This window comes from Loxodonta africana, chromosome 10, assembly GCF_030014295.1.
Source record: "Loxodonta africana isolate mLoxAfr1 chromosome 10, mLoxAfr1.hap2, whole genome shotgun sequence".
Taxonomy (NCBI): domain Eukaryota; kingdom Metazoa; phylum Chordata; class Mammalia; order Proboscidea; family Elephantidae; genus Loxodonta; species Loxodonta africana.
In genome coordinates this window covers 62,871,507-62,895,837 of record NC_087351.1, presented here as the reverse complement: position 1 = coordinate 62,895,837, position 24,331 = coordinate 62,871,507, and the positions used below count along the sequence as shown (strand labels likewise).

Genomic DNA, 24,331 nt, shown 5'->3' with positions numbered 1-24,331 from the left:
CAATTGCTGCTATCCTGGAGCCCATTGTTGCAGCCGGTGTGTCAATCCATCTCGTCAAGGTCTTCCTCTTTTTCACTGACCTTCTACTTTACCAAGTATGATGTCTTACTCCAGGGACTGATCCCTCCTGATAACATGACATAATACTATCTTGAATGTAATTTCCTCTCTAAGCTTACGTAAACTAAGGCAGAATATATAAAATGTAAGTTCATGACAAAACCTGTTAACATCGAGTCGATTCTGACTCATAGTGACCCTGTAAGGCTAAGCAGAACTGCCCCATAGGGTTTCCAGGGAGGGGCTGGTGGATTCAAACTGCCAACCTTTTCGTTGGCAGCTGAGCTCTTGACCACTGTGCCACCAAGGCTCCTAAGGTCATGATACTGCCCTTTTATTTAACCCTATCAATTGAAAATTCTCTTAATAACTTATTTTAAAATAAAGAATTCAAAAAAAAGTTTCCTACAACAGAAGAGGATCTTATTCATTTTAATATAACCTCTTTCAACTTAAATGTACTTTATTTTTTTTGATAATAGTTTATTGTATTTTTGGTGAAAGTTTACACAGCAAATTAGGTTCCCATTTGACAATTTTTGTACAACTTGTTCCATGACATTGGTTACAATTTTTGCAACATGTCAACATTCTCATAATTTCCATTCTGTTTGTTCTGTTTCCATTAATCTAGCTTCCCTGCCTCTCCTTGCCCTCTCATCTTTGTCAGTGTACTGTAAACAAAACTATATGCATGATGCTGAAAATTACTCCCAATTAGATAAAAAGTATGATTTTTTTTAATTTTCACAAGGATTTGCTATAAATTAATTTTAGAAAACTTCAGTGTAAAAGATGACTCTATTTTTAACATTTCAGTTCAGACACAGTGCTTTAGGACTGCAACTAAGTAAAAGAAAATACAGCCACAAACTCAAACTGATTTTCCCCCAAAGATCACTTTTAACTTTGATCTCTTCTTTTGAAATGGTAATTTTGCCTCCTTTGCCTGATTTTCATTTTTTCTTTTCCACCAGTGGCTCTAATTAATCTAAAAATGCAAAAACAAAACAATTAAAATAATTCTCAGTTTAATCTTTCAGTGCCTATGCATTTAGGCATTTATCAAACCAAGCATTGGCTTACCGCTGGGTCCATCATCCTGCAGGCCAGGTAAGAGATAAACCAAGGAAGGGAAAAAAAGGAGGAAGATGGGAAGGACGAAATAAAGCGAAAGGGTATACTGGGTACAAAAATCAAGCCCACAAGGCTATCAGGTTTGTGGTTAAGAACAGGACAGAGGGATGAGTTAGGCAGGGCATAGGGAGAGATGGGACTGAGAAGAGTGAGGAAATGGAGGGAAAAGAGTGTTGGTCTTTTTCTAAAATTCAGGTGATATGGTAATGTTCCCGTTAGCAGAAGATCTATGATTCATAGGCATGAGCACACCTAATTATGTCTGGTTGACAGGAAAATAGCCTTTTTCTTAGTCCTGCCAAGCTGCCCTGCCCAATAGTTTATAAAATGAAGCTTCTAATGAGAAGAGGTTGTGTATGATGAACATGGAGACTGTACTACCATGTAGAGAAGAAGGGCAAGTCAGAATCCTCACTCCACCTCTCACTTAACTATGTGCTGCAATTTCCTTAATTGTGAAATCGGGGGCGGGAGGGAGACAGAAATAATACCTGTCTCAGAGTTGTTGTAAGAATTAAATGAATTTATAAATGTAAATGGCTTCAAAAATTATCTGCACCTGGAAAGTGCTACATAAGTTTTAGTCATTACTCATATTTTCCTTACGTTTTCCATTGCCAGATTCAATGAAATAACAATATCATAACTGCAAAGTAATAAACCAAATGAGCATAAATAATATCCAATACTTTCTCTTCTTTGGAAGTCATAAATCATCCTCTCATGATGATATCAACATGACTAGGGACGCAATAGATGGTCCCAGATAGAATGGGAGAAAAATGTATAACACAACTCAAGTTTTTAAAAAAGGCCAGATATGCAAGACTGGTAGAGACTAGAGGAACCCCTGAGACGATTGCCCAGGGATAGCCTTTAAGCTTGGAACCCAAACCACACCCAGTAATCACCTATCAGCCAAAAGACAGGGTGGCTCATAAAATAAATAGCATCACACGTGAGTACTCTGCTCTTCTAAACAATCATCTAAATGAGACCTAACCGTCAACATTTACCCTCGACCAAAGATGAGAAGGTAAGAGGGCCAAGGAAGCTAGATTAATAAAAAGGGAACAACCAAAATGGAAAGAATGAGAATGCTGACACATTGTGGAAAGTGTAACCAATGTCACTGAATTCAGGTTTTTCCCATTATCTGAAAGTAGAGCATTCTTATGAAACCTTCTGTAAGCCAAAACAGCATAAAGTAAAAAGTAATACCATTAATTCATATGGGAAAGCTTTTTGAGCATTCCCAGATCCAAAAAATAACCTACTAAATTAGGCCAAATAACAGATAAAACCTAAAGTAACACTAACGTATAGTAAACGCTGAGATGCTGAGTGTAGGTCTAGGGGAAGGAGATTGATTGGTGACGCCACTCTCACTGCCAGCTGCATCTTTAATTGCTCGCAGCAAAACAAACACTGAATGCTAGTTCCAATTTTTGCCTTTTCAGAAATTCTCTACAGATTTCTTTCAGTTAGCGAAAACGGGTACTAATGCCAGTCTTTTTGTAAAAGCGAAGTGGTGTAAAGTGAACTTTCGAAAATTAGGGGATACCTGAAATATGCTGTCATTGTTGTAAACCACCCCATAGGGTTTCCAAGGAGCGGCTGGTGGGTTTGGACTCCTGATCTTTTGGTTAGCAGCCCAGCTCTTAACCACTCAGCCATCAGGGCTTCTATGTAATATGTATAGAAATTGTTAAATAAGCACCTAATTTGCTGTATAAACTTTCTCCAAAAACAAAATAAAGTATTTAAAAAAAAAAAAAAAGATATCAAAATGATGTCTAGAGAATGATTAATTCTGTGATAGTCCTGGACTTTAATTACCAAATTTTAAGATAACAGATTTTTTTTTTTTAATTCAGGTTAGCCACTTAACTATCTTTAGAAATGGTAGTGGATTAAATTTATAACTTCCTTTACAAAAATCTTAAGACCCAGAACCCTTGTAGTATTACCCTTACCCATAATATATTTCCTTTAAACTTTATAGTCAATTAGTCTGTAGCTTTGGGTGATAATTTATAATCCCTCCCATCCATAAGAATATCTGTCAATTTTACAGTTGTGCTCATGTGTCTGAAACACTCTCAAAGGGTGTGAAGTGTGACCTTTCAAATTGATTGTTGAATGAACTTTTCTTCATCTGAACTGAAGTGTCCCCCATTCTCAGTGTACACTGAACATGGCTTCCCCGTCCATCAGAGACCCTGCCTCCTACTAAAAGAAAGCGCTCAGAAGAAGCAGAGTGTTTTCCCCAGACCTTGGGAGGAAATGAGCGTTTGAAAACTTGACTTATCCTGGGACTCTTACAGGTCTGATAAATACTGTGAGAGTGCCTATTGGGTGGGCCTAAGTACAACTCATCTTATTTTCATGAATAAAACATTTCATAAAAGTGAAATAAAAGTGCTTTTTGCAAGGCATTTTTCAAGATTCTTTTCAAGTTTTTGTGAATTTTTTTAACTGTAAAGATAGTAAAATTATGAGTTTTCTCCATCAGCTGCCAGTAATAAGGTGGGGCTGTTAATAGTACACCAATAAGGTGATGTGACCTACTGAACTCTAACTCTCAATGCCTAGTGATGATGAGCAATGTCCATAAACATCTGTGTCAAGACTGGAGGCTAAAAGGGAATCTGCTTAGGCAAGAATCTGAGTATAGAGTGGTAGCAGATAAACTGAATGTTATAGAATCTTGGCAACCTCTGTGCCTACCTTAAACCCCTACTTTGAAATCAAGGACTCATCTTATTGAACAGTAATGATATGTCAAATTGATAGTGCTGCTTCAGGAGATGAGATTTACTGTCTCTTTCCCATTTGAAATCAAATGTGTAAGGAATTGAATAGAAATAGTGACAATAGACAGAAAGAAATAGAACTAAGGGATGGAGCTGATGATGATGTAATTTAACCCCCAGGAGAAGAAGAATTTCAGCAGACACATAGTAGTGGAGGAAAAGGGTTTTAAAGAATTGTTAACTAATAAGTAATTCTTAATCTTGTTCTTAGACTTGGCTCTTTTGTTATTTTAAGGCGTCCCCTCAAGTGTTGGGAATTGGCAGTTTGTGCTACATTATAGGTCTTTTTTCACCACATTAATGATTTTGGAAAAATACGTGTTGAAAGGACTAATTTAATACCAAGCTAAGTAAGAATATTAATGGAACCAGCGATGCTTATCATATAATAAATTTTAAGTGTGGATTGTTTTGTTTCAATGTGGAAACCCACATTTATACCTAACTGACAATCCTAGTTTAGGATGATTTAGCTGTTTGCACTATACCCTCAGCTAATTACACCCACACTAGCAATTTATGTGCATGTAACACTTCCTAGGTGTTTTGTGTAAAAAATCTCCCATCTCTCAACCTCAGTGCCGCAGGAGAGGTCTGCCAGGTAAGACCTACCTGCCCTCACCCCACCCCAAATTTCTCTCCACTCCTTTCTCCCCAGTGATGGTTTTGGCTAAGATAATCCCAGCTCCTCTGAGGCACCCTGGGCAGGCCAAGGAGGAGAGAAAGGAGAATAACTGGGAGAAAGGAAGAAAGCAACAAAGAGAGAGAGAAACAGCATGAGAGCGAGAGAGTTGAAAGAGAGCAAAAATGAAAGAGATGAGGTAAAGAGGAAAGAGGAAACATACACATATATATTTTCATGGTATATAAAATTTTTAGGGGTGTTGAGTGTTCTATGACCACCTCCTATTCACCCTGTTGGTGAAGGAAGGACGCTCCTCCCTAAATAGTACAAGATGGCTGAATATTGGACAGATGAGATTGACAGCAGTTTATTAGTCACTTATACTTACAGTTTGGGGAAGGACACTTTAGGCCATGTGGGGCCACACAGGAGATACACTCGGGAATAGAGTGAACCAACAGGGGCTATGGGAGGCAGGCTTTGTAGTAACAGATGTGGGAAGAGGTAATTGGTTTGTGTGAATAATTTCACAGGCTGGCAGGTAGGTAAAACCCATTAGGTTGAGGACTGGGAGGAGTGCAGTTGGTGTTGTTGATAGGGGGACTAGCTAGTGGGGATTCCTTCCCACTGGGTGGGGGCCATATTTGGCAAGAGCAGAGGAACTCACAATTAGGCCTTTGTCTCCCATAGAATGTGAGCTCTGTGAGGGCAGGGACTCATGCTGTTCACTACCCTAATCCTAGCACACAGAACAGCATCTAGCCCAGAGTAGGTGCTCAATATATTTATTTGCTGAATGAATGAGTGAATAAACAAATGGTAACTCTTTCTGAAGGCCATTCCCAAGTTGTTGTGACAAACGGTGGCAGCTCTTTAATAAACGTGTCTGAGAAAATTAGGAAGGAGCGGGACTTCATTGCATGTACAGATTCTAACTGCTAAGAAGTATTCGCATTACTGCAAGTCTCACTGTGATGTGGTATAATTGTTTCAGTCTTGATGAAAAAATTTTTAAAAAGCCATAATGGCACTTACACTAAACTATATTAATGAAAATGGTAAGGCTGAGATGAAATGGCTTTTAATTTGTAGATTCAGAATCTCACCCAGCCCTTTGCTTTTCACTTCATTGATCGTTCATGTCAAACTCAAAAATCTCTGAGGCTTTTTGAAATACTGGAGCACTATCTTAATGATGATCTATCAAAGGATTAAAAATTCACAATAAATAGAATTACCTAATGAATTTTAAAGGTATACTTGCCTTTCATATCATTGGGTACAAGGTAAATTGCTACTGCTAATGAGATGATTCGAAGCCCTGGAGGCTCAGTGGTTAAAGCAGTCAGCTGCTAACCAAAATGTTGGCAGTTCTAACCTACCAGCCACTCCACTGGAGACAGATCTGGCAGTCTGCTTCCATAAACATTTCACCCTTGGAAACACTATGAGGCAGTTCTACTCTGTCCTACAGGGTTGTTATGAGTTGGAATTGACTTGATGGAAGTGGGTTTGGTTTTGGAATGAGATGATACATAGTTCTGACTTTTTCTGGAAGTCAGCAGAATAAAACCAAGCATAACGCTTATGCTTGCTAATTTAAGAAATTTAGCAATGACTTGATCAGTAGTGGCTGTGCTTAATACAGAAAACAGAGAAAGCATCAAGACACCTCTGGATCCATGTCTCCTCATCCCCTGTCTTAGGCTGGGTTCTCTAGAGAAGCAAGACCAGTAAAGCGTATAAACATATATATATATATATACACACACACACACAGAGATTTATATCAAGGGAATGGCTCACACAATTGTAGAGGCTAGAACATCCCAAGTCCATGGGTCATGATAGAGGCTTCTCCTGATTCATGTAGCAGCAGAGGCTGGCAAACCCAAGATCATTAGGTCAGAGAGCAGGGCTCTTGCTCACAGGCTGCACAGTTGGATGAATCCCAAGATCAGCAGGCAAGACCTCAGGTAAGCTGCTAGCTCAAGTCCCAAGAACTGGAGATCAGAAGAACAGGAGCTAGCTACAGGATCCAGCACTAGCAAAAAGCCCCTGGGCCTTTTCAGAATGTCTGTTTATATTTGATGCAGGCCACATTCCCAAGGAAACGCCCTTTCACCTGAATAGCTACTCACAGCAGATCCCATCACAGGGGTGATCACATATCAGATCTCAACAGGGAAGTGATCAAAACATTATACAACTGCCAAACCACTGAGAATCATGGCCCAGCCAAGTTGACACACAATCTTAACCATCACCCCCTCTTACTCCAGCCATGCTGAACTGCTCTCAGTCCCCAACCAGGCAGCTCCATCTTATACCTCGGTACTTCTGTTTGCTGTGTTCCCTCTAAGAGAACTACAATAATGCTACAACACTTGAACTCCCCTCCTCTCTGAGGCCTCTCTTAACCCACTCTACAGAGAAAACTGTCGAGTAGAACTGGTTGATGACTCTGTGCTTGCCTGTACACACACCTATCACACAGCACTATAACACTTTTTTGGGTTTATTTGGTTACATGCCTACCCCTTCTCTGGATCACAAACTTCCTGAGGGCACAGTCTGGGTCATGTTTGTCTTTGTGTTCCTAATAACTAACCAATGACTTTCTCATGGACACCCTCAACAGAAGGACTGATGGATGAACAGGCAGACAAATGCATGAACTTCCTTAACAGTGCTGAAGGTACGAAGGAAGGCTTAGTTAACATTCTGATATTATGCTTACTGGGGAACAGGGTTGTTGGCTGTCTTTCTAGACTGTCATATTGAATATGGCTCCCATCTGTGAGGTCGTAAGATAAGAATTCTTAGGACTAGCCTTCGGGGACAGAGCTGCCTTGTATTCAGCATGGCCTCTATATAAAGCACAGCTACACATTCATAAGGCAGAGATTGTCCATGCAATGATTTTTCTGTAATCTGCTACATAATCAGTTCAACCCTGAAAACCTCTGCAATGCAAAAGAATTGAGAATTTAGTATAGTTATGTATTCAGCATTCTCACATTATCAACTGTTTGTCAGTTTGTCATTCTGGGGTGGCTTGCATGTTGCTATGATTCTGGAAGCTATGCTACTGGTATTTCAAACACCAGCAGGGCCACTCGTGGTGGACAGGTTTTAGTGGGGCTTCCAGACTAAGACAGGATAGGAAGAAAGGCCTGGCAACCAACTTCTAAAAATTAACCAAAGAAAACCCAGTGTATCACAACAGAATATTGTCTGATACAATGCTGGAAGTTACTCAGAATACACAGTGGCTACAATGATGGACAAGAACATACCAACAACTGTGAAGATGGTGCCGGAGTGGTCAACATTTCATTCTCTTGTATCTGTGGTCCTTTTCTTCTACTGCTGGGTGGGCTTGAACCACCAGCCTTTAGATTAAAGTTGAGCACAAACCATTTGCACCATCTAAGGACTTTCTAGGAGTCCCTGGATAGTTCAAACAGTTAAGCGCTCAACTACTAGCCAAAGGTTGGTGGTGGTTCAGATCCACCCAGAGACACCTCAGAAGGCAGGCCTGGCGATCTGCTTACAAAAGGTCACAGACTTGGAAGCCCTATGCAGCAGATCTATGCTGCACCCATGGGATCGCATAAGTTGGAATTGACTCAACAACTAACAACAACAAGGACCTTCCAGAAATACAGGAAATACAATATGTATACATTTTAGGAGCTCATATAAGCAAGTTTTGCCATTAATATTACTAACAATCTTAGATAATGTTTTATCTGTTTTATCTAGGAAATTCAAATGTATGCTTGAGATTTTTAGAACAGAAGGCAACTAATGTTAAAGGATTCAGAGGAGGAGGCCAGCCTTTGTTCACCTGGAGAAGACTGAGGATAGGTGTGGAAGAAGAACTGTTAGCAGGAGGGTAGATGTCAGAGCAGGTTGGGGCCAGGGTCCTGGAAAAAGCCCACAATCAAGTAACACCACTTCCTTTAACTCTACCTGCCAAGGAGGAACTCCTGTGGCCTCAGAAGAATTCCCTTACCCCAGGGAGCAAGATGCCCAGTGGGAGGGATGGGAGGAGAGAAACAGCATCCTAAAAGGTAAAATCAGGTTCACCTTCATGGTGAGCAACGTAAAACTAATATCATTTCAAGGTCCCCTTTCCTCACCAAAAATTGCTCCCATTCTTCTCGATGTTACTGAAAATTCCTTTAACTAGAGACGAAGCCTTTCATTTGGCAATCAGAAATAAAAGATTTAAAAGGGAAATCTCTGGTTTAGATAAAAATTTAATGTGAATGAGTTTCAATGAAAGTATAATCAGGAGTTTGGCCAATCATTCTTAAGTGACTGGTATCAGATCCTTCCCAGTTTAGAGAGGAAGAAAAAGGAGGAGAGTTGGCACCAGGGGGATGGCGTAAGCTGAGGGAACAAAGAAGGAGCAGAACACGAATGTGCAGACTTTACCAAATTTGGCCATAATTATCTTCTGCTGGGTGGGGACAATGACAGCCTGGGGTACTGAGGCATTTCTGTCACTTGTAATGGATTTTGAAGACCAGCTGACAACCTAATAAGAATCTTCATCCTGCTGGAGGTGAGAGGTGACTTAGTTATCAGTTTTGCACTTTGCACAGAGGGTCCTCATGATAGTCTTGATATTTTGCATCCTCACACAGGGCAGCACGCTCATTCCCTACTCAGATCTGTGCAGAGGACACTGCCTTACTCCAACAGAACTTCCCGATCCTGCACTGAGTCTTTCAGAAGAAAACCGTGGCGTAATGGATTCCAGGATGCAATTCAGTTTGTGTCTTAGCTATCTAGTGCTGCTATAATAGAAATACCACAAGTGGACGGCTTAAACAAAGAGAAATTTATTCTCTCAGAGTCTAGGAGGTTACAAGTCCAAATTCAGGGTGTCAGCTCTAGGGGATGGCTTTCTCTCTTTGTCAGCTCTGGAGAAATGTCCTTGTCCTCAATCTCCCCCTGGTCCAGGATCTCAGGCACAGGGACTCCAGGTACACAGGAATCACTCTGCTCCCCGTGCTGCTTTCTTGGTGGTATGAGGTCCCCAAGTCTCTGCTTGCTTCCCTTTCCTTTTATCTTGAGAGATAAAAGATGGTACAGGCCACACCCCAGGGAAACTCCCTTTACCTTCAATCAGGGAGGTGACCTGAGTGGTGTTGCAATCCCACCCTAATCTTCTCAACATAAAATTACAATCACAAAATGGAGGATAACCACACAATACTGGGAATCATGGCCTAACCAAGTTGACATGTACTTTTGGGGGGACACAATTCAATCCATGACAGTTTGTTAAACACATACCTCTAGATTGATAGCATTTTTTTTTCTTGCGAGTCAGAATTAACTGACATAATTTGTGTAGAGATTACTAGGACATGTTTATAAAATGTTATTTGAAACACTTAACATTATGTTAGGTTTTGAAATTAAAAAAAAACTTGAAAATATTTCTCTGTATCTTAAAGTAATAAGACAGAGTAGGAAATGGAAGTGATGGTAAAGAGAAGGGAGTACTTCTGTACAATAGCAGCACTAATCTTAACAGAAGCATAGATAATAAGAAATTGAATTCATACATACTGTATGATTCAATAACTTTCTGGGTATCTTATCTTTGCAAGGAACTAATAGTTTCCAGAAGTAAGAGAAAAGACAGTTGGGAGTGCACAATTGTCATTTGCTATTAAAAAAAAAACCAAAATCAGTTGTCGTCGAGTCGACTCCAACACATGGTGACCCCATGTGTGTGTGTGAGTAGAACTGTGCTCTCTAGGGTTTTCAGTGGCTGATTTTTTGGAAGTAGATTATTAGGTCTTTCTTCCATGGTGCCTCTGAGTGGACCCAAACTGTCAACCTTTAGGTTAACAGCCGAACTCTTAACCACTTGCATCATCCAGAGATTCTCATTTGCTGTTAAGGTGTTTTAAAATCTATTCCCTCCACCTTGGGTTAAAACGTCATTTAAAGGCCTATGGAGCCCACACTTGGTGGGTGAGGAGTGAAATGAGCTGCTGCTCAAAACAGCCACTTCCCCACGCAGTGTTCTGTCTGTGTGATGTTAGTGGCAGGCTCAGCAGTCACCTCACATAACCTGCCTTTGTTCGTGCAAGCTTACAGCAGGCTTTTCTTTGGACATGATTGCACAGTTACTTAGTCGTTTACAGAATCAACCAATTCCCATGGCGAGATTCATTTCTGTGGGAGTCAAATCTTAGATTCTAACTAACAGAGCGAAAATGTGTTGTCATGGAAACCATTCCTATTGTCACTAGGCTGGAGCTGCAAAGCACTTGCATGGAAATGAACTGACAAAGATGCTGAGGGAAACGGTGGAAGGAAGTAAGACATGGCTTAAATCCATTTTTCTGAATAATATTGATGATCACTCTTAATTTTATTTTGGATGGAAAATGACCTATAAATACTGAGGCCTTACAAACCTTTCAATACTGGGGAAAAAAAACTAAAAATGTTTTAGAAGCTACTTTTCAAAGAGCTTCTCTTTTGCCTATTTGCTGTTGTTGCTGTTGGGTGCCATCAAGCTGATTTTCAACTCTTAACAACCCCATGTGAGGGCCAATTATTGGAAGTATAAGATTGTATTTTACTTTGTTCTCAGATTATCTGAAGCAGTGGCAGTAAGAGGGAAAATTATGTTAAGGATAATTCAATTTCCTTGTATTCGGACTGTATAAATTGAGGACTGTCAGAGAAGGAATTTATGGATTTACCACTCAGACAAAAGAACAGCATGCCTCTCAAACTCATAATCAAAGTAAAGAGACCAAGCATTATCTCCACACAAGCTTGTTCTTCCTCGAAACTTAGGGCATCATGAGTTGACCAGAAAAACCACATGTGTATTGCAAGCCTTATGATATCTACACCTTCCTAAAGGATGGAATCCTTCAGAGGGTGGGGGAAGGTTATAGTCACAGGTAATGTATCATTGTATTTCTTACTCCATGGCTCCAATCATTCCTGTTCCCTCTGAGAAACTGCCATTTTTCAAAAAAGGTATGAATTTCTTCTTAAAGGATTTTCAAGCAGACACGCCTTTAAAATTACAATTACATCCACTCTTCACTTATCGACATGGTTTGGTTCCAAAGACCAGGTCATTATACAAAAATTGGTGTTATGTGAAAATGGAGGATGACCACATCAGACCACAAAAATGGAGGATGACTACATCATTATATAACTACCAAATTACATCATTACATAACTGCCAGATTATGTCATTACGTAGGTATAAAATTACATTATGTAACTGCCAAACCACTGAGAATCATGAGCCAGCCAAACTGACATATAACCTTAACCATCACTGCCAGGGTTACTCTCACCTCACACCTCGGCATTCATTATGACCAGGCATATGTCGCTAATGCTCAAAATAGTTGGATAATAGATTTTTTACTACTGTCGTAAATGTGAAATGTTGAGTAATGAGATAGTTGGTAAGTGAGGAGGAGTAGGTGTATGTCATTGTGGGAGGGCATACAGACCAGAATTAGCTGATGACTGGATTTCAGGTACTGCTGGGTATCAGCAACAGAAGATAAACTGACAACATAACCAGGGGAAAGATATAAGAGATGGTAGGGTCTTCATGAAAGGCAGCAACAGATCCTGAGTAGAAGGCTACCAATATCAAATGTTAAAGAAAATTGAGTGAAATATTCCCATTAGTCAATTATAAGTTGCTTGAAAGGCCTGGTGGAGTTTCATGGTTATCTATTTAAATTCAGAGATCCAGCTGAAAAAAGAAGACCTTTCTTTTTTTCTACACAAGGTGGGGTAGATTATTTCTATAGATTATTTATATAGGGTACATTTATCATTTGAAAAAAGTCAGGTTTTTTAAAAAACATAATTTATAAACAGTAAAATGCACAAATCTTAAGTTTACAGCTAAATAAACTTTTACATATATATGTGTATGTATGTACAAAACCACCACCCAGGACAAGATATAGAGCATTTCAATCACCTCAGAGAGTTTCCTCGTGCCTCTTTTCCGTCAATCTCCTGACCTTCAGAAGTCACTGCTCTTCTGACTTCTTTCATCATACATCAGTTGTGCCTGTTCTTGAACTTCATATAAATATAACATGTCCTTTTTTGTGTCTGACTTCCCTTGTTCAACAAATATTTTTAATTCCTTTATGTTTTGCATGTATCATTAACCTGTGCTATTTTTTATTACTGAGCGAACAGTATGCCATTGTGTAACTATACAACAATTCATTTGTCCATTTTACTGTTGATAGACATTTGGGTTGCTTTCGGCTCCGGGCTGTTATAAATAAAGCTGCTGTGAACATTTTATACCACTCTTTTGTGGGTATATACTGCAGCGTAGGGTAGGTATATGTTTACCTTTATTAGAAAACACCAGTTTTCCCTAGTGGTTTTACCGTTTTAACTCCCACTGGCAAAGTGCGAGGCTCCAGGTGCTCCACATCCTCACCAGCACTCAGTATTGTCAGTCTAGTGGGTGTGTGGTTGTCTCTCACATGCACCCTTTGTTTTTAAAAAAGCTGTGCTAATCTCTGCATCGATGTTTGTCTTCAAACATAGTGGGCTTCTGAGGTGGGAATTTAAATCCAGGTATCGTGATTCCCATTTCCCAGTGATTCCTAATGATCCCATGTCTTTGCAAAAATGTAGCTTTCCTAAAATAAAAGTTCAGGTAAACTGGGATTTCAGGGCAGCCATGAGCTGATGATCAGAATAGATTTCAGTTGGAAAGGACAACTTTGATATTCAAAACACTCGTCAGTTTAGGCTTCTGGACCGAACAATACCCCTTGCTCTGAAAAAAGAGACCTATAATCTACTACCTGTCCCTGCTTCTAAGAAGTCATTGAAATTCAATGGCTGACTCTAGCATGGTGGGGAAGCTTCATTCTTGGTGATCAGCCAGAGGGTGATTGAACCTGTTCAGTCTTACAGAAGGTCAGCAGGTCAGATGCCTAAGGTACATCACATGTGGATGAAAAGAGCTGACCTTAACTCAACCTTGAAATGAGTCTACAAGTGGCAGTGGGTCAAATTCCTTATGTTCTTTGTTGCCATCTTGATTTCCATCGAAAGCTCCTCCAACTTCAAAGGGAGAACAGGAGATACATACTCTAAACAGATTACAAAATATAAAGTGAAGCAATCTGGCCTTTGCCAAGGTTAATGAGCATCCAGTTCTTAACTGACTGCATCCTGGAAATAAACATATAGGTACAAAAACCCACCTCTTTCTTTTCTGATCAGGCCACCATTGTGGTTGAGCTTCGAAAGTATATGAGAGGTGGAGAGGAGTCTATCTGGGCCCAGTAGGCCCATAATAAAGACAAGGGGAAAAAAATGATCCTGATTTTCCAAATTTTATCTAAGAACAGTATTTCTGGTGGGAACGATTTTATAAAGAGTGTTTGGGTTTCCTAGCTAACCAACTAAAATGTATACAAGAGCAATGTATTTTTATAAAGTGGTTCTCCTCATTAATTTCTAGATAATTTATAAGTTCAGTTTAAATTTTTCTGTTTGAGACAGGGATTGTTTAGAATGATGTTTCTTCATTTCCAAAAGAGACTAAACTTTAAGAGTGGGTGGTGTAAACAGTCTGCACTCAACTGCTAACCTAAAGATTAGTGGTTTGAACCCACCCACCAGCACCATGGACGAAAGGCCTGGCAATCTGCTTCTGTCAAGATCCCAGAGCCCTGGTGGCACAGTGCTTTAAGAGTTCAGGCAGCTGACCAAAGAGCCAGCCAAGAAAAAACCTTATGGAGGAGCTTTTACTCAACTCATGGGGTCGCCATGAGTTGGAATCAATTGAATGGCAATGGTTTTTGTTTTTTTTTTAATTACAGTAAAAGCATCTCTATACAAAAAATACTTCAGTGATTTTCATATTATCAGTATATTTCAAATTGTTGTTGGTTGCTGTCAGATCGATTCCAACTCATGGCAACCCCATATGTGCAGAGTAGAACTGCTCTATAGGGTTTCCAAGGTTGTGACCTTTTGGAAGCAGATTACCAGGACTGTCTTCTGAGGTGCCTCTGGGTAGGTTTGAACCTCCAGCCTTTAGGCTAGTAGTTGAGTGCTTAACCACGTGAGCTACCCACAGCACAATAGCATGTTTAATTATTTAGTGAAAAGCCCTTATTTGTAGAATCAAGATTTTCTCTCTGGGGCACTTAAATACTATTGAGAACTTAAAATTCAAACATTTCAAAATTGTTCCCTGGTAGTGAAAGCAAAGCCAAAAGCTATACAACCTGGAAGAACATGGTGGACCAGTGTGGACCTGAAGGCAATCAGAGGGAGCAGTAGAGAAACAACTTTCTGGAAAAGGGCAGAGGTGCCTGTCAGAGCCCTAGAACTCTCTAAAGAGAGAAGGTAGCATACGTACAAGAGAGAACTATCCTGCAGTCCATCCCCAAATGTAAAATCTAATATTTACACAATGGCTTAGTCTGGGAAGGCATATTTCTGATCCTCCCTTGTAAATATTTAGTAACTGCCTAACAACACAAATATCAGAGCTTAGAATCTCCATGGAAAGACATGCTCTCTGACAGAGCCTTGGACAGAGTGCTGTTGACCTCACGGCCTGTATGCCTGCTGCTTTATTAAAGTTTCATGCCTTCAATCTCAACAATTGCTGCATGAATTCTCTCATGGCTCCCAGCCCTTGAAGGACGTAAAAGCCACAGAGACTTGGCAAATCAATTTTCTCCCAAGAAAATACGAACATTGGGTGAGGCGACAGGTTTTGTTTTGTTTTTTGTGCCCTGAGGCAAAAAGTGGCTTTTCCATCTCATGGCTGGAAAAACCTGCTATGGGGATTTGCATCTCCAGTTTGAGAGTTTCATGTCCAAGGCATAGAAACATCTTAATAGGTCTGGTGGATAAGAGCCCTGCAGAATGTCTCTAGAGTTCAGGTTCTGGCCAGAACTGGCTATGTCTTGCAGGAAAGCAGATACTTCTCGTTTTCTCTGAGAGGTAGAGAAGCTGTGGAGAACAAGAAGCGGGCTGCATTTCTGCTGTTGGTTGTTAGAATATCCTAGGCTGCTTCTGTTTCATTAGAGGGCCTGTCAGAGGGAACTTTAAATGGACATTATTAAGCCCAGCACAGTCACAATTTCAGAGTAATGTTGGTTCCTTAAGGGTAGGGATTGTGTCTACTTTCTAGATCATTGCTTCCTAGTACCAGACACTGTGTCTAGTACAGGGCCACCCAGTAAACCCAGTGCCATCGAGTCGATTCCGACTCATAGCGACCCTATAGGACAGAGTAGAACTGCCCCATAGAGTTTCCAAGGAGCGCCTGGTGGATTTGAACTCCATAAATATCAGTTAAATTAATAAATCATGAAGGGAAAACTTATAATTTCTGTCTGTATTAGCTAGTTTTCCTGCAGTAACAAAACAGTCCCCAAAATCTCAGTGGCTTATGAAATATTTATTTCTTGCCTATTATACCATAGGAGGTAGTCTTAAGTTCTGTTCTACGTGTCTTCTCATTCTGGAACCCACAACCACTATGTGGCATGTATCTATGTTGTGATGGAGCCAGCTTGTGTCAGCTCACAGGTGCTGACAGTGCGTATCTCTTCCCAATTCCATGTTCAGTAATGTCATGTCAGTAGCCTGAAATCAACTATGTTGGGAGTATTTACACTGCCGAAATTGTCGAACACTACAAATCAAGGCCTTTTTTTTTTTTTTTGAGAACTAGTTTTATCAACACATCACTGGATTTTTGTGCAAAAAGAAGGAAAGAAAGAGCTGGCAAATAAAGCGCATCACTTGGCCAAGGACGCTAATGAACCAAGGGCATGTGCTCCGTCTATAAGGGCGTATGCTCCGTCTATAAGGGCGTATGCTCCATCTATGAAGGCATATGCTCCGTCAAAGGTGGGGAGGGAGCAAATAATTGTGAACAACACTACAATCTACCTCACTGACTGAATAATTGTAATTAACCAAACTCCAAATTGGGACGTGTGGTATGACAAAGTTTTAGTGATTTATATGTGTATATTTTAACATCATTCTTATTATAAAAATAATAAAACTTATTAAGTGCTTGGAAACTCTGGTGGCTTAGTGGTTAAGTGCTCCGGCTGCTAACCAAAGGTCGGCAGTTCGAATGCGCCAGGTGCTCCTTGGAAACTCTATGGGGGCAGTTCTACTCTGTCCTGTAGGGTCGCTATGAGTCGGAATCAACTCAACGGCACTGGGTTTGGTTCTGGTTTGGTTATTAAGTGCTTACAATATACAAGGTATTGTGTAGAGGGCTTTATGTACATGATTTTATATAATCCTCACCTCAGCCCTACGAGGCCGTTACAGATGAGGAAACTGAAGCTTATATAGTATTTTAGATTGGGAACCCTGGATACAGACTCTAAGAGAGTTGCACTAATTAGTTAATTGTTGAGGGCTCTCAGGACATCAACCTGTAAGAAAGTGAGGAAGCCAGGCTTCAGCAAAAGGAGAAACTGACCTGCAATAACCTCAGTCAATCCTACAGGACATTCTGGAGCTGAGATGGCCCTTAAGAGTTGTCCCCAAATCAAGGCAAGGGAGCCTAAGGCAGCCACTGGCCATGGGACACTCGTGGACAGGGGCCTAGCATTGAACAAGGAAGTTCCCTGTGGCCAGCTACAATTGCTAGTGTAGTCTGTTAGCAGTTTATATCCCCAGCAGCTGGAAGTAGGATGCATCAGCTTAAAGAGGGAATCTGAGCAGACTACCGTAGTTATCTACTACAGTTAGGTAATACATCCATGGTCACACAGCTAGCACATGGCTAGGATTTAAACCCAAGTTCAATGGCATATTGGTCCCAGTGCACTGTCTAATTAGATTGCTACTATCTGATAAAATAAAGATTTTCTGGTATATTTTTATTGTTTAAAAAGTCAATGCAATGGAATGTTTGGATTTTAATTTTTTTAAGGGGTAAATGGCACTAGTGTGTATTTGCTTTTGATCTGAATGTCTGTGTGTTTGTGTGTGCAGGTCTAGTGATGAACAATGGGAAAGGGGCTTGTATGTAACCACGCATTAGATTAAAAGTGCATGGTCCTCCTTCTTTATGCCTGCCCTCGATCATCTTGTTCTTCACTCCCAATGCTTAGATCTCAGTTACCTGATGACTTCATCTCATCACTTTTCCCTCTACAAACTTTATATGGTCAAGTTCACAATAAAAATGGAGAGATTTGTTAAATATATGAGAGCTGTGCCAGTTTAGGCAGGGGAACTTGCATCTGTTAATGATATGCTCCCTTATTTACCATTAAAGTTAGCCTGGGCCTGCAGAAAGGCCAGCCCATTGCCCAGGGACTGTCCCACCACTCCCTATGTCAGAGCCTGGGTTAGCAACCAATTAGCAATAAGCAGCAGTTAAGTAGGCCAAGCCCCTACCCACAAAACCCCTCTGACATCAGCCTTACCCAAAGCTAAAAGCCTCCCCTTACTCTACTGATAAGATACCTTACACAAACATATTCACACACTCACACATTCTCACACACTCACATATTCTGACACACGCACACACAAATACACACAGTCATGTACACTCACATGTTCTCACATACATATATACTTACATATTCACACATATATACAAACCCTCACACACTCATATTCACATTTATACACACTCATATACTCAGACACATACACTTTTACACTCACATTCATACACACACTTAACATACACATACGCATTCACATACACATACTCACACATACTCTCACATGCACATATACACACACACAACCCTGCTCCTCGAAGTGTGTTTCTGCCTCCAGGCCCAGCTATTCTGTTTGCCAATCTTAGCCTGACTGTTCACTGCTGGGCTTAGAGATAAGGTCAGCATCTCCAGGCAAGCCATCATCTGAGGCTTCCTACTCATCCAGCTACAGCAAGCTGGGGCTCTGGGTAGATCCAGTGTCTTCTACCACCAGTGAAACCAGAGGAGTGATCCCTTCGTGCGGGAAGGAAAAGTATGGGCAGGAACAATAAAAATCTTAACTGGAAGGTGAATCAGGCCTCTTGGGCAGCTCAGCTTGAAAAAAAAAAATTTTTTTTTTTTTGAAGGTTCCCCAAATAGTTGATATTCAAAGAGATTTTACTCCTTTACCTCGTTGCGCACTCAGTCCCATGCCTGCCTAAGATATCAAGCCAATAGGTGACAATGCTGGCATTGGACACAATGCAAAGCTTCTTCCCCTCTGCAATGGGTCCCGTCTCTTCAAGAGAGGTCCTTGTCAAATTCACCACAAAATTTTATTCCAGAAAAAAGTGTTGACAATTTCATAGATTAACTAGTCATGCAGTGGCTTGCATATTATCTTGCTATTAAGCATAATCAGTTCTAACTAGTCTCCTCATCCCCTCATCAACCCACCTTCTTAGGTTTTACATGCTCTCACTGTGAGTTGTTTTTGTTTCCTTCCTGAGTGGGTAAAAGAATGCAACTTTTTTTTGAGAAGATGAAGAGAAGAACATGACTTTAGAATCAGACTAGGGTTTGTTTTCCAACTCTTCTATTTGTGAGCTGTGAAACCTTAACTCAGCTATAGAGGCTATCTGAGCCTCTGGAAAATGGCAGAGTGATTATTGAGATTAAATAAGATACACACTTGAAGCACCCATCAAAGTCCTGATTGATAAGAAATGACCAGTATATTGTAACTATTAGAATTTCTTGCTTTTACCTTTTCAATAGTACAATGTTAGTGATATAGTGAGACTCAAAAATCAGTATTCAAGAAAAATTGTTGTCCTGGGGGCCTCCCTTCAGAACCACAGTGCATCAATTGTCACCTTCCTCCTGTGTTTCGTGTTTACCTTGGTACCTGGGAAGAAGGTGGAGTAGGCTTTTACTTGACTGATGCTGCCCAGCAACACCTGACAAGCACGGACTATGATGAAGTGTGGGGCAGCGCCCCACACAGGGAGGCAGCTAGGTCATTTTCTGGGCCATCGAGCTGCCGCTGTTTGTTTGCTGCCTCACCTGTTTTGTATCAACTCTTTGGTTGACCCTTTTTGACTTATCTCATGCCTATATCTTCAGATCCCAGGTAACCAAGAAGCTTTCTTTTATTTGACTCAATTTGTCTCCATTAAATATTCCAGTAAATCAAGGGAAAAACAACACACTCAAGTAATGTTCATGATGGGGGAAGGAAAGGAGTCGCTGTCTTCTCTCTGGGCACACTCAGCAGCTTAGATGGATGACTGGGGGAAGTTAGAAGTTTGTCAAGATGGACTGAATTCCTTACATGTTTGCTAACACCCCCCACCAAAAAAAAAAAAAAAACACGTTCTGAAAACTTCTCCAGAGTCGCTTTCCTGATTGAGCACCTGATCTCTGGTGACATGCAGTCCTTTGGGAGGCCAGGGGAGTGGGATCCAGGTGGAGGTTGAAGGGGAAAGGAAGGAGGAGGCAGCGTTCTTTGTTTCTCTCCTCCAAGCTCTGAACAATCTGGCAGCTGTCTGTGAGCCCTTGGCTATTCAGAGCATGCTCAGCAGAGAACAACTTGACTGGAAAACTGCCGGTGTTTCTGCGGCTACATCATTTCCCCGCATTCACTCAGCTTCTCGTCGTGACGCCTTTTCAGTAAATTAAACATCCAAGAAATTCGAATGTCATTACTGAGGCATTTTAAAACGCATCTAGAACCTTGCCTTTCTCCCTCTAATGACATGTACAGCCAGAGAAGCGGAAATGAAAACACACACTAAATATCTGCGGCTTCAGTATTCTGGTCATAAATTTCCAGGGATGTCCTGTGGTCCTGAATACAGAACATCTCTGTTAGCACAGAGCAGGAATTTAAATGCTTCTGGGAAACAAAATCAATCAATAATAATTTTATTCTACATCAGATGAAGCTTAAAATGTGATCAAAAGGTTATCTTATAAAAGCAATGCACATATAAATCCTTACAATGAGAGAATTTTCTAATGATAAATTTTCAAGAATTCTTTCATTGTCTCCTGCTCAATTTCCACAAGTGGACAATGCTTAAGAAAAAGGTTCCTAGATCTTCCTCTTATAATGCAGGTATTTTCCAAATACCAGAACAGTCGTTAGCCAAGAGAAGACATTCTTGGGACTGAACATACAAATAACAGAGGAAATTTGCAAATAAATTGATTTTTGCAGTCACTAGTTGTTTTGCCGTATAAAATCTTGGGAGTGGATAAGGCCAGCACCCTTTGTCTACTACTGAATAATATTTTCTAATATAGCACCACTTCGTCAACAATTCTTGATGAGTATCAGTCCTGACATGTTATACAGACACAATTAATTGCACGGCTAGAATAGAAGAAATCAGTTAGCTTCAGTTTCGTGAAGCTGAACTAATTTGGCGTCTGAACTCAGACCTCCAAGATTATAATAAAAAGTGGAAGAAAACTTTGGTGGCCCAGATAATTGTTACTCATTCAGAAAAAAAGGGGATATGAATTCTAAAGTAACAATGAAAAATTTTTTCTCCTTTAAAATATTTCTTATCGAGTCAATTATGACTCTGAGCAAAAGTTAGTAAATAAAAATTGCCCAGTGTGCTTCTACTGAGAGATTAATAAGGTGAATATATTGAAAAATATCTTTTTTTGTGTATGTGTACCTGTTTTCTTGTTTTTTGCAAAAATGAGTTCTAGCGTATTCACTATTATGTAGCCTACTTGGTTCTCTTAAAGAGTTGTAAATGTATTTCCATGCCACGAAATAAAATATCTTTCTGCACAAAAAAAAAAAAAAAAATTTCTTTCATTTTGCTGCCTGCTGTTCCAAGTGAGACCCTCTTCTCTTCCTTCATTTTCTGAGCTCCTGGAAATAGTCCCTGAGGAGAAAACTTTTACCCCAATTACGGTTCAGCAGGGACCCGGTAATAAGTAACTGAGTAGCCCTTTCAAGAACTATAGGCTCACTCTGTGCTTTTTCTTATTCAGGTGTCTCATTCTAGTCTCCAGGAGCCTGAGTAACTGAGCAAAGCGTAGGTAATCAAGGGTATTCTCCAACATATATCCTGTTCTAGGAATCTGCCCTGAAAATCTCTAGCAGTAGGGTTTGTGATCCGAAAGGAAGAAGATGAGTAAGAACTAATGACAGCCAACATTTATTGAGCATGCACCATTCGTCAGCAGGGCTCTTAGTACTTTAGATATAGTGTCTCATGCAGTGCCCACAACACCCAATAGCAGTATTATTATTCTCATTTTATGGAAGAGGTAAACCTACCTGTACAAGATTGAACAGCCAGTAACTAACAGTATTGGGAACTGAACCTTGGTCTTCATGAATCCAGAATCATTTCCTTAACAACGACCCTATACTAACAGGGGTTTTTACATTCATTAATGCATTAAACCCTCACAACAACCCAACTAAGGAGGTATTGTTATTGCTCCCACTTTTTGAGTTGGAGTAACTCAGTCAGAGGGAACTTTCTCAAGGTCACATTTAGTAAGGAACAGAGCCGGGATTTGAATACTGCTCAGTTTGCTTCCAAAGCTTGTGTTCTTTGTACCATATCATTGCTCCTACCAAGCATTCTGGCATGCATATTTTTAAAGACTTTTTAATATAAGGCAAATATAAGAGAAAAAAAATTCACTGAATCAAAAGATAGAATGCCAAGATTCTGTCATTTTACTGAAAGATAGAAGTAGGTGAGGCATTGGCAAGGAGGAGATTGGGCTTAGTTTTCAAATAAGGCATTGTGGGAAAGGGAGTGTGTCTTTTAATTTATAGGAGAGATAGAAGGATATGCCAAGGCTGATGGGAGCAGAAAATTTGTATCAAGCTCAAAAACAAGTAACAAAAAACTCCAGTACAGGGATTTAAATCCCTGTAGGGGATTTAAGGGGTTAATTTTTTCCACGTCACAAAAAGCATCCTGATAGGAGATCTCAGGTTGAGCAGCTGAAAGATGCTATGGAGACCCAGGCTCTTTCTCTTCCCACCCCTCCACCCTTACCATATTGCCTTCATGCTAGTCATAAAATGGCGGGTGGAGGTCCAGACGTCAATAAAGGCAGGAACCAGAGGAAAGAGGCTTCACCAACCACACTGGTCCCCTGTTAACAGAAAAGCAAAAGCTTTCTCATAACCTTCCCCCTGGAAACTTCCATTTAGGTTTAATTGATCAACAGTATGTCTCAGGGCCACACAAGCAGATAAGAAGGCTGGGAAAGCAAGTGCTTCCCTGGACTCACTGTCCTCTCCCCGCCAAAATGCATCCCCTTATAGATAAATGATGTGGGAAGTCAGAAAAACGGTAAGCCTTGGTTTAGGAAACTAGTGTGCACAGGAGCTGGGGCAACAGGGCTGTACTTGGGAGAAGAAAGAGACGATGATGAGCGGGAATATCGTCCTGCCCCTTGTATTTGTCGCTGCATTTAAGTAGCCCAGAGCCTTACACCACAGTACTCTAACTCTTTCTTTTCTCATCCTGTTCTTGGCTCTCACCCCAGACCAAGAGCCCTTTAGGCTAAGCAATGTTGACAATAATCAGATGATCTGACTCCTGTTTTTTGTTTGTTTGTTTATTGTTTTTGTTGTTTTAATCCTTGGCAAGTAAAAGGCATTAAATAAATTATTGATTAAGTAATTAATTAATGAGATGAGGAAATCATGGGCTGCTGAGGGGTTTAACAGAAACCCTGGTGGTGCAGTGGTTAAGAGTTTGGCTGCTGACCAAAAGGTCGGCAGTTTGAATCCACCAGGCGCCCCTTGGAAACCCTATGGGGCAGTTCTACTCTGTCCCGTAGGGTCACTATGAGTCGAGATTGACTTGACAGCAATGGATTTTTTTTTTTGGCGGGGGGGTTGGAGGCGTTTAACTGGAAGGGCCAGAAGTTTTCACTGCTTCAGAGGAGAAACTACTCAGGAGCCTGTGGCAGAAGTCTGGGTGCCATTGTTACCAGAGTTCACATGTACAAATGTCGGTTAAAATGACCCAGGCTCAGACAAGAGGAATCTGAGGAGGTTGATGCAGCTCAGGTCTTGTGCTGAAAACAACCCTGGGTGGCCTTGCTGCTGCTTTGTACAGCTGCCATGGTTTCCTTCTTTCTCTCCACAGAGCCAGCTCTCCCAGGCACTGAATGGACTGTCAGACAGGGCCAAAGAAGCCAAGGAGTTTCTGGTGCAGCTGCGAAACATGGTTCAGCAGATCCAGGTATCGGCATCACCTGAGTGAGGCAGAAAGATAACCTCATGGGTTAACATGTGATTGTATAGTGGGGGAGTTTGTTTCTTTTATTTTTATGCTATGGGAAATTCCTTTATATTTTTTCTGCTCTATCTTTTCTAACACACACAAACACACACACAGACCAGCTTCAAGTATACCCCTTCTTGAGGTAGTTACATTAAGCCAGAAATACAGCCTGTTTTTCCAACTGGTTCTTATCTTCCCACACTCGGGTCCTAATACTCTATGCATGTATTTAGAAAGAGGCCTGTTTCTTGGTGAATTCAGAGTCATCGTTGTTGAATTTTTAAAACCCTGTAAGTTTCCCCAAGTGGCTTATAATAATTATGCCTTATTTAAACTTAACAAACATCACGTTTTCCTTCCTTGTTTTCTTTCTTCCTTCTTTCTTTCCCTTTTTCCTTCCTCTCTGTCCTGTAG

The 24,331-nt window shown here is 40.6% G+C and overlaps 1 protein-coding gene across 2 annotated transcripts in view; it reads left to right on the top strand.

Moving 5' to 3' along the window:
* The window catches only part of TRIM9 (tripartite motif containing 9), a 112,254-nt gene that overhangs the window by 38,415 nt on the left and 49,508 nt on the right, over positions 1–24,331 (top strand). For both annotated transcript variants that reach the window (XM_003408592.4, XM_064292472.1), the window contains exon 2: positions 23,780–23,875. In XM_003408592.4, the coding sequence (XP_003408640.1) occupies positions 23,780–23,875 (96 nt within the window). The remainder of the gene's footprint in view (positions 1–23,779; positions 23,876–24,331) is intronic.